This window comes from Puntigrus tetrazona, chromosome 17, assembly GCF_018831695.1.
Source record: "Puntigrus tetrazona isolate hp1 chromosome 17, ASM1883169v1, whole genome shotgun sequence".
In the NCBI taxonomy this organism is placed as follows: Eukaryota; Metazoa; Chordata; class Actinopteri; order Cypriniformes; family Cyprinidae; genus Puntigrus; species Puntigrus tetrazona.
The window spans coordinates 20,824,491-20,839,515 of record NC_056715.1 but is presented as its reverse complement, the minus strand read 5'-3'; the positions used below and the strand labels follow the sequence as shown (position 1 = coordinate 20,839,515).

General features: G+C 36.3%; 1 protein-coding gene across 5 annotated transcripts; it reads left to right on the top strand.

Moving 5' to 3' along the window:
• The first annotated feature begins 1,970 nt into the window (after window positions 1–1,970).
• LOC122361695 (calpain-1 catalytic subunit-like) lies at window positions 1,971–14,538 on the top strand. 5 transcript variants are annotated; one of them, XM_043262567.1, is made up of 17 exons: window positions 1,971–2,100; window positions 2,501–2,579; window positions 4,091–4,204; window positions 4,557–4,735; window positions 5,132–5,392; window positions 5,548–5,620; window positions 6,223–6,341; window positions 7,026–7,159; window positions 7,309–7,483; window positions 7,738–7,803; window positions 8,550–8,635; window positions 8,790–8,861; window positions 8,951–9,111; window positions 9,185–9,345; window positions 9,446–9,457; window positions 11,549–11,754; window positions 13,216–13,322. In XM_043262567.1, exons 5-17 carry the CDS (start codon window positions 5,144–5,146, stop codon window positions 13,220–13,222), a joined length of 1,521 nt encoding a protein of 506 aa, XP_043118502.1. In that variant the 5' UTR covers window positions 1,971–2,100; window positions 2,501–2,579; window positions 4,091–4,204; window positions 4,557–4,735; window positions 5,132–5,143; the 3' UTR covers window positions 13,223–13,322. The 5 variants fall into 5 exon arrangements, with proteins under 5 accessions (XP_043118502.1, XP_043118501.1, XP_043118499.1 ...); XM_043262566.1 differs by lacking the exons at window positions 4,557–4,735; window positions 13,216–13,322 and adding an exon at window positions 14,446–14,538; XM_043262564.1 differs by lacking the exon at window positions 4,557–4,735.
• The last annotated feature ends 487 nt before the right edge of the window (window positions 14,539–15,025 follow it).

The following is a 15,025-nucleotide window of genomic DNA, read 5'->3' as shown; positions in this document are numbered from 1 at the left end:
CATTTACCTTTGCTAGCTACATTTCATTTCGCCAGTCCTGACAAAGCCGCACTGCTGGGAGGTTTGTGATTGTTGCGCCGTGTAGCTTCGCTTTTCTGTTGAGACTGTCTTACTATCTCTGTTTAAAGTAATAAAATATAACTTAATTCCCTCCATACTTCTGATAAAGATCTAGTTAACCACAGACCAATCTCAAATCTCCTTTTTCTGTCAAATATACTAGAAATGGTAAAAAAAAAGGTATCTGTGAGGATTTCCAGTCAGTATTTGGACCGTATGAGAGTTACAAATGACATGCTCCTATCATCTGATTGTGGTTGTATCTCTTTATTAGTGCTACAGGATCTTAGTGCTGCGTTTGACACTGTCAACCACACTGTTCTTTTGAATAGACTAGAAAACTTTGTTGGCATTAGTGGAAGTGGTTCAGATTATACTAACTAGCATCAGTTCGTAGCAGTAAATGTAGAGCAGGAGTACCTCAAGGCTCAGTACTACAGCCGTTACTTTTCATGCTTTACATATTACCTCTCTGAGTAATATCTTACTGAATAAATTCTTACTGATACATTTTGAAAAAAAGGTGTTAATTATCAAACCTAAAAACACATATGTAATAATCTAGGATGCTATCTGACACTTGCCAATTCCTGTTCATTAGTTAGGAACCTGGTTTAGCTAGCTTTCCTTTGAAAGACATATTTCTAGCATTTGTAAAACTGCTTTTTCCATCTCAAAAAATTGTGACCTATTATCTCAACGTCAAACTAATAAGTGTTAAGTCATGTGTTTATGACCTTGAGGTTAGACTTTTTTGTGGGGTGGGTTTTCTTCACTCTTGATAAACAAAATGCAGCAGGTAGAGTCCTCACTAGAACCAGGAAGTATGACCATATTAGCCCGGTTCTGACGTCCTGCTTGTTAATTACTTATAAATTCCTGAATGACTTAGCTCCTTAGTACTTGAGTGAACTCCTACCAAATTATAGTCTTCCAAGTCCGCTGTGCTCTCAAAACTCTGGGCATTTGATAATACCTAGAACATCAAAATCAACCATGGATGGCAGAACCTTTTTTCTATTTAGGAACTTTTAGGAACAAACTCCCTAACACTGTTCAGGAGGCAGACATACACTCTGTCAGTTTAAATCTAGATTAAAGACCCACCTCTTTAACCTGGCTAACACACAGCCTGCTAATATGTTTCTAATATTCAAATTAATTAGATCAACCGGAACCAGGAACACTCCCCATAACACATAATGTACTTGTTACATTGTAAAAGGAATGACATCTAGGCTAATATTAGTCTGTTTCTTTCATATTCTGATGCCACCATAGTCACCCCAGTTCCAGTCCGTATCCAGATCAGATAGTGGACCTAGAGATAATGTCTACAGCCCTGAATGTCAGCAAAGACGAGGACAACTAGATGACCCCCAGAGTCAGGTAAAGACTATTGGGACATGACCACTGGTATCAGATGAGTGCTTTTGACAATCTGACGTTGCTGTGGTTGATTGTTGATTTGATTGCACAGATTCTATATTGAACTGAGCTGGACAAAGACGTCTCTGACGCCTTTAACTTTTTGTTATATTACATCATAGACACTCTATTCTCATATTTGATACTGTTCAGTGCTTTGCCACAGTCTGTATTGATAAAAGTGCAATGTAAATAAAGGTGACTTGACAAAGTCATGAAATATTTTTAAAATCTTTAAAATAAATTTGCAGATTTAAACTACTTTCAAGATTGTGAATCTTGCTGTTTTCTTTGTGTTTTCTGGGGGGTGTTTGCATAAGTGAAAGGCGAATGTTAGACTATTATCTACTTTAGCCTAGTCTTTTAGTGAGATTGAGTTAGGAATGTTGTAATTCTGGACCATGACATCACATACTGTGGGTGTGAGGCATTTTAATATTCTTTACACCCTGACATGCTGAACCTTATGTAGTCGCCTGAATAGCAGGAAAAACTATCTCTACACAAACCAAGGGGTGGGATAGTAAAAAAAAAAAAAAGAGAGAAGAAAACTGTATTCCACAGCTGCACAAAACCATACTTTCTGACCAGCCAGATCCTTGCAGGTGTGATGTATGTTTTCCTTTTATCCTTTCAAATAATTAATTTAAACTAATCCATTTTTTTAAAAACATGATTCAAGAACACTAGATAAGCTTTAAAACTGTTGTTTAGTTTTAATTTTGCTTTATTGTACTGATACTTGAGAATTATAGCGCTCAGTAACATTTAGAATAATACGAAAGCATAACTTTAACTGAAATGTGAGACCTGTTTTGTTTGTATATTTTGATGATATTGTAAAGTAAAGTAAAGTTCCTGGGTCAGGACTATCAGTAGCTGATCTAGAAATCTCTCAGAAGAAATGAGCTGTACAAAGATGAGTTGCTCCCTTAAGTAGGTAAATAATAATGTTTAATACATTTTTAATTTTTTTTTATTAAAATGTGATTTGTTGATTCTGCCTAAACAGGAATTAGCGTCACCTCATGAACCATTCTTCACGTCCGATGAGATGACCAGGCTTGATTATGAACAAGGCTCCAAATCGGGTAAGTTTGGGTTTATCTGTAGAAATTATGACATGGGCTCTAAGCGGTAGCATTAAACATCTAACCTCAAAAGATTAAGAGACATCATTTAGGATGAAAAAATATGATGGAAGATACAATTTCATAAAATAGGGTTTAATGCCCATCTGATATCAGAACGTTTATGAATTTTTAAATGAATTTGAAAACTAGGAAAAGCAGAATTCCTCTTTTTTAACCCTAACCCTTTTTCCTTTATATTTGTGTTAGTTACATTTGTAATTAATATGTTACGTATTAATACGTAACAAAACATACAAATTTTTCTACATATTTTTTATTAAAAACTTAAAATATTCACATATATTATATATAATAGGATTTTCATATCAGAGCATTTTTTATTGATATTTCATTTTTTATCAATAAGCAATTTAGATTTTTAGACCCCTTAACCTACCCCCAACCTAAACCTAGCCATTTCTTGCTAAAATAAAACGATATAAACCACAATTGACTGAAATACAGGAAAATTGTTATGGGTGTGGTTTAACGCAAGGAGCACACGACAAGTAAAATAAACTTAAATAGATTTAATCGTCTGAAACAGGAAAAATAATAATATATAGGCAGGCAGGCAGGCAGGCAGAGCATAAACCACAGCTATGGACCTCGACGATTGGACAAACTGAATACAAACACAAAGGACTTAAATATACAACGTAATCACTAAATTAACTAGACACGGCTGAAGACGATAAAGACAATTACCTAAAGCTGAAGGTAGGGCACACGGAGCACATGACATAAACAACAACGAAAGAGTCCAAAGACGTGACAAAAATAACAATTTTCAGTCCTCTCAGTCACTAGACTCGCTGCTCAGGATGGAGATGAAGATGTTTTGCTTGTTTAACATTATAAAGATCTTTTGGAAACAAGCTAGTAGCAGAAATCAGAAGTTCAGTCAAAAACACTAAAGGCATATCATGAAAACAAGTGCTGCTTCTTAATATCCCTTCTTGTTTCCTCACTCCTCCATCCTCCATGACCTGGAAACCGATGGAGCTCGGCCATCTTGAATTGGCAAAAAAAAGCAGTTAATAACTGGTAATATAAAAACAATACAGACAATGTAGCTTTTGTGGAGGTTGAAAGTGAAACTAAATAATTACCTCTTATGTTTAAGAATCCCAATACGCAAACTAAATCAAAGGCATTGTTAAAGTGTCCCTATTAGGGGTACTGAAAGGTTCTTTTTTTTTTTTTTTGAGAGTCTCCCACAACAGGTAACATGCATGTTGTGCAAAGCAGGTGCCAGCAGATGCTGTGATATAAAGACGGAATGAATTTACTTATTATTTCTTGTCTCTAGAATATTGATGTGTGAAGCGTGCATGATCTTACCTTTGATCCTTCTTAATGGATGTGTATGTTACTGTAACATCCATAAACACTCACATCATATTACATCATGTCTGTGACATTGTAGCAAAAAATCTACTGCATCAAAAATGGTTTTGCCTTTACAGGGTTTGTGGATCTTACGCAGAACTAGATGGAGGATTCATGTCTGAAGACCTGATGGATTTATGGATCATGCTACCAAGTCACAAAAACACATGCACTGTGCTCCTTATCATGGGGTAACACCACATAATCTTGGATTCAATGCTTTATTGATCAATGAAGCAATGATATGAAAATACATGTGCTTAGGATTTACAAAAGGGTTTCTAAGAACTGAGAGTCATAGACTGAATCAGACAGGTGGAGTCCACTCTTGAACATTGCTTGACCAGTCGGATTGAAGGACTAGAGGTGCTATAATATAAAAAGACTAGTTAATATATGTAAATATATAAAAATTTACTTACCCTCATGCCATTTCGAAACTAATAATTCATAACACAAATTGTCTTTATTTGCAAATAAGACAAAAATAATAATTTCCATGCTGTGAAACATGTTGACCAACATTTTTTTTTCTGTGCCAAGTGTTTCTCAGGATGACAAAGACTCTGCCAAACACTTCTTTGTGAACAAACACATAAGCTGGTAGTTGGGTGGGGCTTCTGCAGGTGCTTTAAAAGCATGAAAAGCCAGTCACAGACAGAAAACACTACCATTAATTTGGGCAAAACTTCTTGTTCCAGTAATTTGTTGCAGCCTTGAAGGTACATATACATCTTATTAATTTCAGTAATGGAATATGTTAAAGTTAATTAGTCTAATAGGAATGGATAAACTCTATTTTTATTGTAAATACAAACTAGTAAGTTTATATGAATGAAAACTGACCGAATTGTATCAGAACTTGTATAAATTTGTGTATATGTTGCATATTTACATTATTAATGTAATAATTAATAATTTAAGCTGTTCTGTAAGGATTTATAAACCATTGTGGGTGTATAGCTGAAGCATAAACAGTAGATGACTTTAAAATGAATATAAACTGTTTAGGTCTGGTAATGTCATTTGGTACATTTGCTGGACATAGTTAACTTTTATCATAGCATTTTAATATATTTTTATTGATACTGTATCTTCCTCCTTTTTTTATAATCCAGACAGATTTCAAGATGCCTCCTCCAATGGTTCCACACGGCATGTGCTTAAAAGTCATGAACAACCGCAACATGAAGGGCGGCATGGGCTCTGAAACAAATCCTCTGAAGTTCATGGATCAGGACTACGACTTTCTACAAGACTACTGTCTCAAGACAAATCAGAGTTTTGTTGATGAGTTTTTCCCACCAGATGCTTGTTCTATTGGCGAAGGGCTGCTGGAGAAAGATGACATGGCCAGGGTGGAGTGGATAAGACCAACGGTATGTAGGCAGTCCTGTTTTTTGCCAGTTCTGACAATACTGCACAAAATCAAAAAGAAGCATTAAATATATATATATATATAATAGAAGCATTTTTGCTGAAAGGTTTAGTTTTGTTGATCAATACTGAAGCTCTATTAATTAATTTCTTTCAGGTATTATATCCAAATTTGGCTGAATTTATTGTAAAGACAGTGTCCAGGTTTGACTATGCCCAAGGAAATATAGGTATGTCTGGACAACCTCAGTTTTGTTGTTATAGACCAGGAGTGTCCCAATATCCTGCAGAGTTCAGCTGCAACCAGCTCAAACACATTTGTCTACAAGTTTTGAGTGAATCTGAAGACCTTAAATAGGTTTAGGTGTGTTTAATTATGGTTGGAACAAAACTCTGCAGGACAGTGGCCCTAGGAGCAGGTTTGAGTGGTATGGGTCAGTACAATACAGTATAGTACATCCTGAGCTAGCTTGTGTTTCCACTGCAAACAGTACCCTTACTTAGCATGGTGTATGCCGGAAAAATAGCGATCAACATCATTCTCAAAAATGACAAAAAAAACCATATACTCATAAACTGTAAACAAGCCCAACAGTGAAGAAGATGCTTTATTCCCTTTGTGTTTTAATTTCCCTATCCTGTTCAATATTCTGCAGTGAGTCTAGCTCCACCCTTTAGGGACCAAATTACTGAGCTAGGTGGCCCAACAGAATTTTGCACAAAATCTGGCATGTGTAATCAAAAGACCCTCATTACAAAAGGAACTAAAGGAGTTGATTTAAAAGTGTTGAGAATCTATAATCCAATTAAATACTCTATTTCCCCCCTTCAGGAAACTGCTGGTTTCTGGCCTCTGTCGGGGCTCTAACATTTCAAAACAAACTATTACATAAAGTTGTTCCAGACGGACAGTCATTCAGCCACAATTATACTGGTTTATTTCATTTCAGAGTAAGTTCTTACAAATTCCTACGGAATATTTACTTCTGTTTTGACCATATGACTAAAGGGTTAGTTCACCCCAGAATGAAAATTTAGTCATTAATTACTCACTCTCCAAGACCTTCATTCATCTTCAGAACACAAATTAAGATATTATTGAATCAGAACGCCATTTGAGCCTCCATAAACTGCAATACAACTGAAATTATCCAGGTCCAGTAACATGGTAAATACATCTGTAAAACAGAATGTGACTTCAGTAACTTAACTTCAGTTTTGCAAAGCTAGGAGAATACTTTTTTTGCTCAAATAAAACAAAATTAACATAATTTACTCAACCATTCTTCTCCCCGGAGTAATGTCTTTCTGTCACTGATTAAGTAAGTAAGTCACTGATTTAACAAATGCTGTTTTACAGATGTATTTACTATATTTCTGGAGCTGAGAATATTTCAATTGTGTTGCTGTCTGTGGAAGGTCAGATAGATCTCTGATTTTATCAAAATTCTTTTAATTTGTGTCCTAAAGATGAACAAGAGTCTTACGTGTTTGGAACGACACGAGAGTGAGTATTAATGACAGAATTTTCATTTTGGGGTAAACAAATCCTTTACCCCTCCAAAACCCTATGCAATAGTTAGTATATTTCGTGTTTCATTGTATCAGTCGTTCAATCACTGTATAAATTTACAGTTCTGGCGTTTTGGAAAATGGTATGACGTTGTGATTGATGACAAACTGCCAACAATCGGACGGCAGCTGATTTTTGTGAAATCAAAAACATTTAATGAGTTTTGGCCTGCTTTACTGGAAAAAGCATATGCCAAGTAAGTGCATGCACATCTTTTTCTGTGACTTTATAAAGTCTCATCAATAATAATAAACAATAGCGCTGTTGTATTCAGTGCAAGCATGGCTGTAATTTGACCTGTGGTTCATGTGCAGTGGTTGTATTGAGTTATAATGACTGTTTCAGGGTGTGCGGCTCCTACGCTGACATGCATAGTGGTAGAGTATCTGAGGCCCTCTTGGACTTTACCGGTGGGGTCCATATGCACTATGAACTGAATACGGCTCCTAATGACTTGTGGGAGATAATGTACCGTGCTTACCAGTCAGAGGTCCTTATGGGTTGTGAAACTCCAGCAGGGGTAGGCAAAGAGTAATTATATCTTTCACCTATTGTCATCTTAAACTAAAAACTTATATCAAACTTATATATTAAAGTAATATTTTAAATAAAGGATTATTTTGAAATTCCCAAAATTCCCCCATACCTTCAAACCCCTTTCGATATCTTTTCTCTGTATGCCAAGACAAAAACAAACTATTTTAAAGCAACTTTTACACTTTTACATGGTGCTATCTGTCTCCTGATGATTTTTGTATTTTTCCACATAATCAGAAAGAGACGCGGTTATCAAATGGCATAGTCTTGGGCCACGCTTACACCGTGACAAAGGTTTACAAGGTAAGACCGACAGATTCAAGTCTTAGCGTGCGTCAGATAATGTCAAAAGATACCAAGAATAATATTTTAAAGACAAAAGAAAATGCCTGGAGTCCAGCCAGTTTGATTCAACACACCCACTCTTCACTAGTTTATACTTGCCTTTTTGCTCGTGTTAGCAACTGTTCTGCTAAGACAGAAGTGAGAAAAGATAAAATCTGTTTGAATATTTTGTAGAAATATATAAAAAATCTAATCTGGGGTGTTCAAGCTAAAATCCTCTTGCAGTGGATCCTTTCATAAAATATAATTGTGGTGTTGCCAGGTTTGCAGTTTACCCATGAAATTAGGCTACTTTTACACTACTACTGCAGAAAAAAACACTGCAATTGTGCATGTTTTGACTGTGATTTAGCTTAATTAGCAACTGGGAAGACTTTGTTAAACGTACCTGGCAACCCTGACTGATGCTAGATATATAATTTCATGTATTAAGACCCATTTATACAGTGTGAGGAACATATCAAGCATGGACTTTAAAACCTTTCTAGACTTCCTGTTGGAAAGTGTGTGGGAACTTGCTGGGAAAAAATCTTTTACCATCCATTAAGTACACACATAGTTAACAATAAGTATTTTACTTTAAACATACTTTACTCCATGTGAAAGTATAAACAAAAATGTTACAGTTTGCAATAGTCTATTAAATGCACTATTAAAAATTGTTGCCTGCCACATTTATAAACCACTAAATATGTGCTCAACAGGTCACGAGTGGTGGAAACCCAGTTAAGCTGGTTAGACTGTTCAACCCATGGGGAGACAGTGAGTGGGAAGGAGACTGGAGTGACAAGTAAGCTCTGCTTTTATTAAACATTATAGCAGATAACCAAAAGAGCAGAACAAATGCCAGTAAAAACAAAAGCAACAAATTAACAAAATGTACAATTTGTGAAACTGTTAAAGTTATCCTTTGTCCTGACATTTATTTTGCACAATTCGTTAAGATCACCTTTGTGGAACACAGTGAGCAATGAGGACCGCAAACAACTCCTTGTGAACGAAAATGGAGAATTCTGGTGAGCGTGATCCATGTTTCATATCCATTTTTAAAATGTCTTAAAATACAATTTGTCTAGGAATTATTTTATTTATTTATTTTTTGCAGGATGTCAATGAAAGATTTCCTTAGAACATTCGACAACATGGATATCTGCTGTACCAGTCCTGATTTTCTGGAAGAGAGATCTGCTTGTCACTGGATTTCCAAGTACCACCATGGCAGCTGGGTTTCTGGGAGCACAGATGGAGGCTGCATGAATTATGAAGGTGCTTTTCCTGAATTATAAAGCTGGTTGTGAATTTGAATCTTCTTCTTATACCTCTTCTCCTTTAATTGTAGACAGCTTCTGTAAAAACCCCCAGTTTTGGCTGAGGATTAATGAGTTGGATAAGGCCTGTGAACAGGGCCAGAACAATGTTCTGGTGACTCTCATACAGAAACCTGACAAGAGACATAGACGCCACTCTGCACACCATGGCATTGGTTTCTACGTGTTTGCAGTCAGTATTAACCAAGGAGGCAAAAAATTTAGTTGTACTGTGCATGTATGATGCCTTTGTGTTTGAAGTTAACCTTTATTTTTATTTTGAACTTTCACAGATTCCACCTGAGGCAAGTAAACTATATAAATTTCATCACAGTTTTCAGTGTTAATCGCGTAGGTTTTAAAATTATAATGTGTATTTCATATTACATTGACATAACCCTTGTTTCCTGCTGGAGACAACTGAGACATAATGTTGTGATGATTTTTGGGGTCTTACTTAGGCGCCTCAATCAACTCCAACACCAAAGAGAATTAGTGAGTGGATTTTGCGCATCCCCATATAGTGTTGATTGACTACAGTGATCATCTTTTCACCGAATACGAAGGCAATAGCATGCATCTACTGATTCAGGTTTATGCCAAATACAGAGACTGTCACTGCATTTAGTTAGTGGTTCGGAGTTGTGGGAAAGGGACATAATGCCTGGAGAAGGCCATGCTACCTTCACAAAAATTTCTCAGCAGAACGAATTTTCAACCCTCAGATAAAGACTGCTTCATATCTTTCCTGTTTCATATCTTGGCTAGAGAAATGTTGGAGAAAATGCCCTCCAAGGTTACTATGGAGACCACATCCTACAAGTTGTGAGGTGTCATTTCTATAGGCAGACCTAGGGGGCAGTACTACTGTACACATGGAATGGGTCTCTAAGGCAGGAACTACCTGGTAGTAGGATGAATCTACTTTCAACAAAGACTAACAGAGCAGGTCTGTCGAGGAAATACACAGGGAAAACATACCATGGAAGAATAAACATATGGAATTGCCCAAAGGCAGTTTCATCACATGGGACACCTAGCACAGTACATGGGCTTACCAGAGCTCTGGATATGCTAACATCTGTATTTGGCCAGCCATTAGACTTCTCCCCCGAGTCTGACTGCTGGGGGTGCTTGACCAGCGTTTGCTTTCTGTTGAAAAAAGGCGTTTGCGTCCCCTTGTGAGGGAAACTGTTCTTCTCGCCATTTACCCATTACCCAACACATGGGAAGAAACTGGGTCTATGCGAAGATTGTAGAACCTTGCGAAGGTGTTATGTATTATGCAGCCTGCAACTCTGTCTGCCATCATTGTGTTCCAAAGCCCAGGAGGAGGGTACAATGTGGGTGGAGTCAGCCCTCACCTCTAGGGAGTCTTCACCTTCTGCTGTCCTCTGTAACACGCAAAGAGCTGCTCAGAGCTGCTGATATTCTGGGTGTGGTCTGCTACAGAACTTTGAGCACCAGAACGACCAGTCATTGAAAGTTTCTTCCCTCAGGCAATCCTTCTTATGAAGTCTTGACAATAACGTGGAACAGACAACACTATTTATACACTTATTTATCTAACACACATACTTTGTCTATATTTTTAATGGGCACATGATATACCTGTACATACAAAACTGTCTATTGTAATATAACTGTACATGCAACTGTGAAATTGCATATTGTTGTTCCCTATTTACTTATTATATTTTTGTATTCTTTTATCTGTGTTTTTGGTGTATGAAACAGCCACACTGTTGTCAATGCGGACCAACATGTGCTTGCCTTGCAGCTGGGACCTCTGCAAAGCTAAAAGCACTACCACCAACGCCGTGCAGTTATGCGACAAAGGAGTTGAAGTCCTGCCCAGAACCCTGAGGCTGCCTGCCCATTGCATGTAGTGTCCCAGCCCATCCTGGAGGCATCTGTAGTGACAAGACTTTTCCAGTCAAGGAAAAGACTTTACCACCATCCTGCCTCTAAAAGAACTCAGTTCAGCATGAATTAGGCAGGATCGTTGATGAGTTGAACTGTAATGTCAACAGAGTCCAACTTTTTATAGTTGACCAGAAGTGCCGGAGCACTACTAATAAGTAAATGAAGGCACCACAGACAAGAGCGCTGTTCTACTGTTACAGGATCTTTCCAAAGCATCCCAATGTGCAAATATTTTCATGACATGAGCTGCTTAAAATTAAAAAAGTTGTCAATATAACTGATATTCAAAATGGTAAGCAAGCACTGCTTTGTTTGTTTCTTTGTTTACGGCTCGGCATGCGAAATCCATTTACCAGTTTTCTCTTAAACTCAGAAAGGATTGCAGCTCCCATGTAAGACCCCAAATGTCGTCATGAAATAACTTGTAGTAGGACTAGTAGGAAAATAATTTTTGTTTCATTATCTGTTAGATAAAATCTGAGGGAAAGTTTGGATCAAGCTTCTTCCATGGAAGAAAGCCTGTGGTAACAAGCAGGCCCTTTCAGGATGCAAGACAGGTGATGAAATTCTTCAGGCTGGAGGCGGGAGAGTATCTCATCGTACCATCCACATACCAGCCCAATAAGAGCGGAGAATTCATCCTGTCCATTCTCTGCAAAAATGAAATCCACATTCAGTAAGTTGCATGAAGGACTAATAGACAGACTTTTTATTTATGCTTGGAATAAGATGAAAATCAATGAGTTCCTCTTGGTTGAAAACAGATCTATACTCCAAAATGTTCAAAGTTTTTTTATTACACTGCACTGTTTGACTTTATTGTATTTTTACAGCAACTTCGTGGCAGCACTATTGCCCGTAAGTTACTGTAAATGCACCTTTACAGTAGTTTACCTGTAAATGTGTTTTACAGTATAATGGCCTTTTATTTTACAGTATAATGCCATTACCGCAGTTTCATTTTACAGTATGATGATACCCTTACTGCAGTATAACACTGACATAGTTTTGCTGAAAGTAATTTATTTCACACTTTATTATACAAAATCTTTATTTGGAATATTTTACATAAATACTATTAAATTGAATAAATTCCAGAGAAGTGACTTGAGTCCATGTGTCAACATCAATTACATTTATAGTATTTAAATAGTATAGCTTTTTTCACATTCTTGTCAGTAAACGTCATTAATTGCCTGAGTGTAAACTGAGTAACTTTATGACCCTTCAAACTTTTTCTTCTTATTATTTTTGACTTTACATCTTACTGACTTTTTAGCTGTGACACTGTGAGCAGCTTCATTCATTTAAAAGTGCTTTTCTGCTTTTGGCAACATAACAGTTTTTTGATGGTTGGACTGAGATATTGTATATGTCTGTGTGAATTTTTTTCATTAATGACTACTGATTAATCTGTATGTTGAACATGGAAAATCACAGAGGTCGGATGTATCATATTTTTGTGAGAACCATGTATTTATGTCTTTATATAACATTTCTGTCAAAACATACACTTACAAAGCCAAAGATGTTTAGTGGTGTGGCCCTTAAAAGGCCTTTAGGTGTAGGTAGCACAGGCTAACACACAAGCAAAAAATTAAAAATAAACATAATACGTGACCCAACATGCTGGGTTGTTTTAATTTACTCATATATTGATAGAAAATTGCTGGTTTGAATTGAACCAAAAATAAGGATGGAAATTAAAAAGCACAACGTTACTAGAGACAACAGTAATAATCAAATCGTGAGCATTTGTTAATAAGCAAAAACATCCATGGGCAAAAATATAAGACAAACTGAATTATGCAGAATAGTTTTCAACTTTACATACATTTAACTGTCCTCTGTTGAGTGCTTTGGTGCACTGCAGTATAGTAGGGCATTATTTTGATGCTTTTTTTTTTTTCCATACTCGGACTTGCCACTGCCGATCTGTCCACAGACATGCTGCTGTTATGTCTATAGAAATACTGCTGCTGTGTACATATGCATTAAAAATTGCGCAGTAGCAGATCTATACAGGTGGAGATGGGGAATGGTTTCTGAAGCTTGCTGCAACTACTAAAGCATTTTCTGTGTGATTTTTCATTCATAGTTCATACATTTACAGTCTACTTGTGTTTCTGTGTTTTAGTGGATAGGACTTGCCATGTACTCATGAGGGACTATCTCAGGAGGTTTGTCGACAAATGCACGAAGCAGTGTGAAAATAAACAGTGCTCTAAAACAATTATTGATTTAGGCAACCAAATATTTATTTCATTATATAAATTTTTTTTGTATCAAAATAATAAATTATGAAATACTTATTTTTTGCCATTTTATCTTTCCGTTAAAATGCTTTTCTCTTTTTCATAAAACGATCATCTTAAAATGAGCTAAATGTTTGTAGTAATTGCAAAAATTCTTGATGATTGATGACAATTTTTGGAACGTTATGCATGTAATATACGTATTTGTAATATATTTTACACTGTTGGTGCAAAGAAAAGAATATTCAAGCATATTTTATTTTAATACTAGATGCTCGTTAATTTTTTAAATTGTCTGCAAGATTGTAAGCAAAAATATTTCTCAACACAACATAATACAAAGGGTTTTTAGGTCTACAATACAGATCTATCCATATGAAGTGGTTTTCCTCTAAACTGCAGGTCTATAAGATGTTCTTGATTATGACAACAGGACTGAAATCAGGCAACTCTGGTGACCTCTGAGACCACTGGAGTAAGGTCCTCCAGAACAACCAGACTTGGGACCACCAGAGTCAGGTCCTCCAGAACCACTAGTTTGTCACTGAAGTCAAGAAAAAAAAAAAAATTAGTCCAGAAAGTGCCATCAAGTGGACAGTTTAGGGCACAAAACCTTAACAGTTTTATTTTACTGATACTTGAGTATTACAGGATAATATAAAAGTAGTCTAGAAGATCACAGCTCAATTTAGGACTTAAAGAATACCAATTTTAAGAGATTTTTTCTGTTTGTGTAGTTTGTCTTCACCTACCACCTTCTAAATAATTATCTGATGGACTTGATGACGAACATTTAATTAAATGAAGGCACCACAGACAAGAGCGCTGTTCTACTGTTACAGGATCTTTCCAAAGCATCCCAATGTGCAAATATTTTCATGACATGAGCTGCTTAAAATTAAGAAAGTTGTCAATATAACTGATATTCAAAATGGTAAGCAAGCACTGCTTTGTTTGTTTCTTTGTTTACGGCTCGGCATGCGAAATCCATTTACCAGTTTTCTCTTAAACTCAGAAAGGATTGCAGCTCCCATGTAAGACCCCAAATGTCGTCATGAAATAACTTGTAGTAGGACTAGTAGGAAAATAATTTTTGTTTCATTATCTGTTAGATAAAATCTGAGGGAAAGTTTGGATCAAGCTTTTTCCATGGAAGAAAACCTGTGGTAACAAGCAGGCCCTTTCAGGATGCAAGACAGGTGATGAAATTCTTCAGGCTGGAGGCGGAGAGTATCTCATCGTACCATCCACATACCAGCCCAATAAGAGCGGAGAATTCATCCTGTCCATTCTCTGCAAAAGTTAAATCCACATTCAGTAAGTTGCATGAAGGACTAATAGACAGACTTTTTATTTATGCTTGGAATAAGATGAAAATCAATGAGTTCCTCTTGGTTGAAAACAGATCTATACTCCAAAATGTTCAAAGTTTTTTATTACACTGCACTGTTTGACTTTATTGTATTTTTACAGCAACTTCGTGGCAGCACTATTGCCCGTAAGTTACTGTAAATGCACCTTTACAGTAGTTTACCTGTAAATGTGTTTTACAGTATAATGGCCTTTTATTTTACAGTATAATGCCATTACCGCAGTTTCATTTTACAGTATGATGATACCCTTACTGCAGTATAACACTGACATAGTTTTGCTGAAAGTAATTTATTTCACACTTTATTATACAAAATCTTT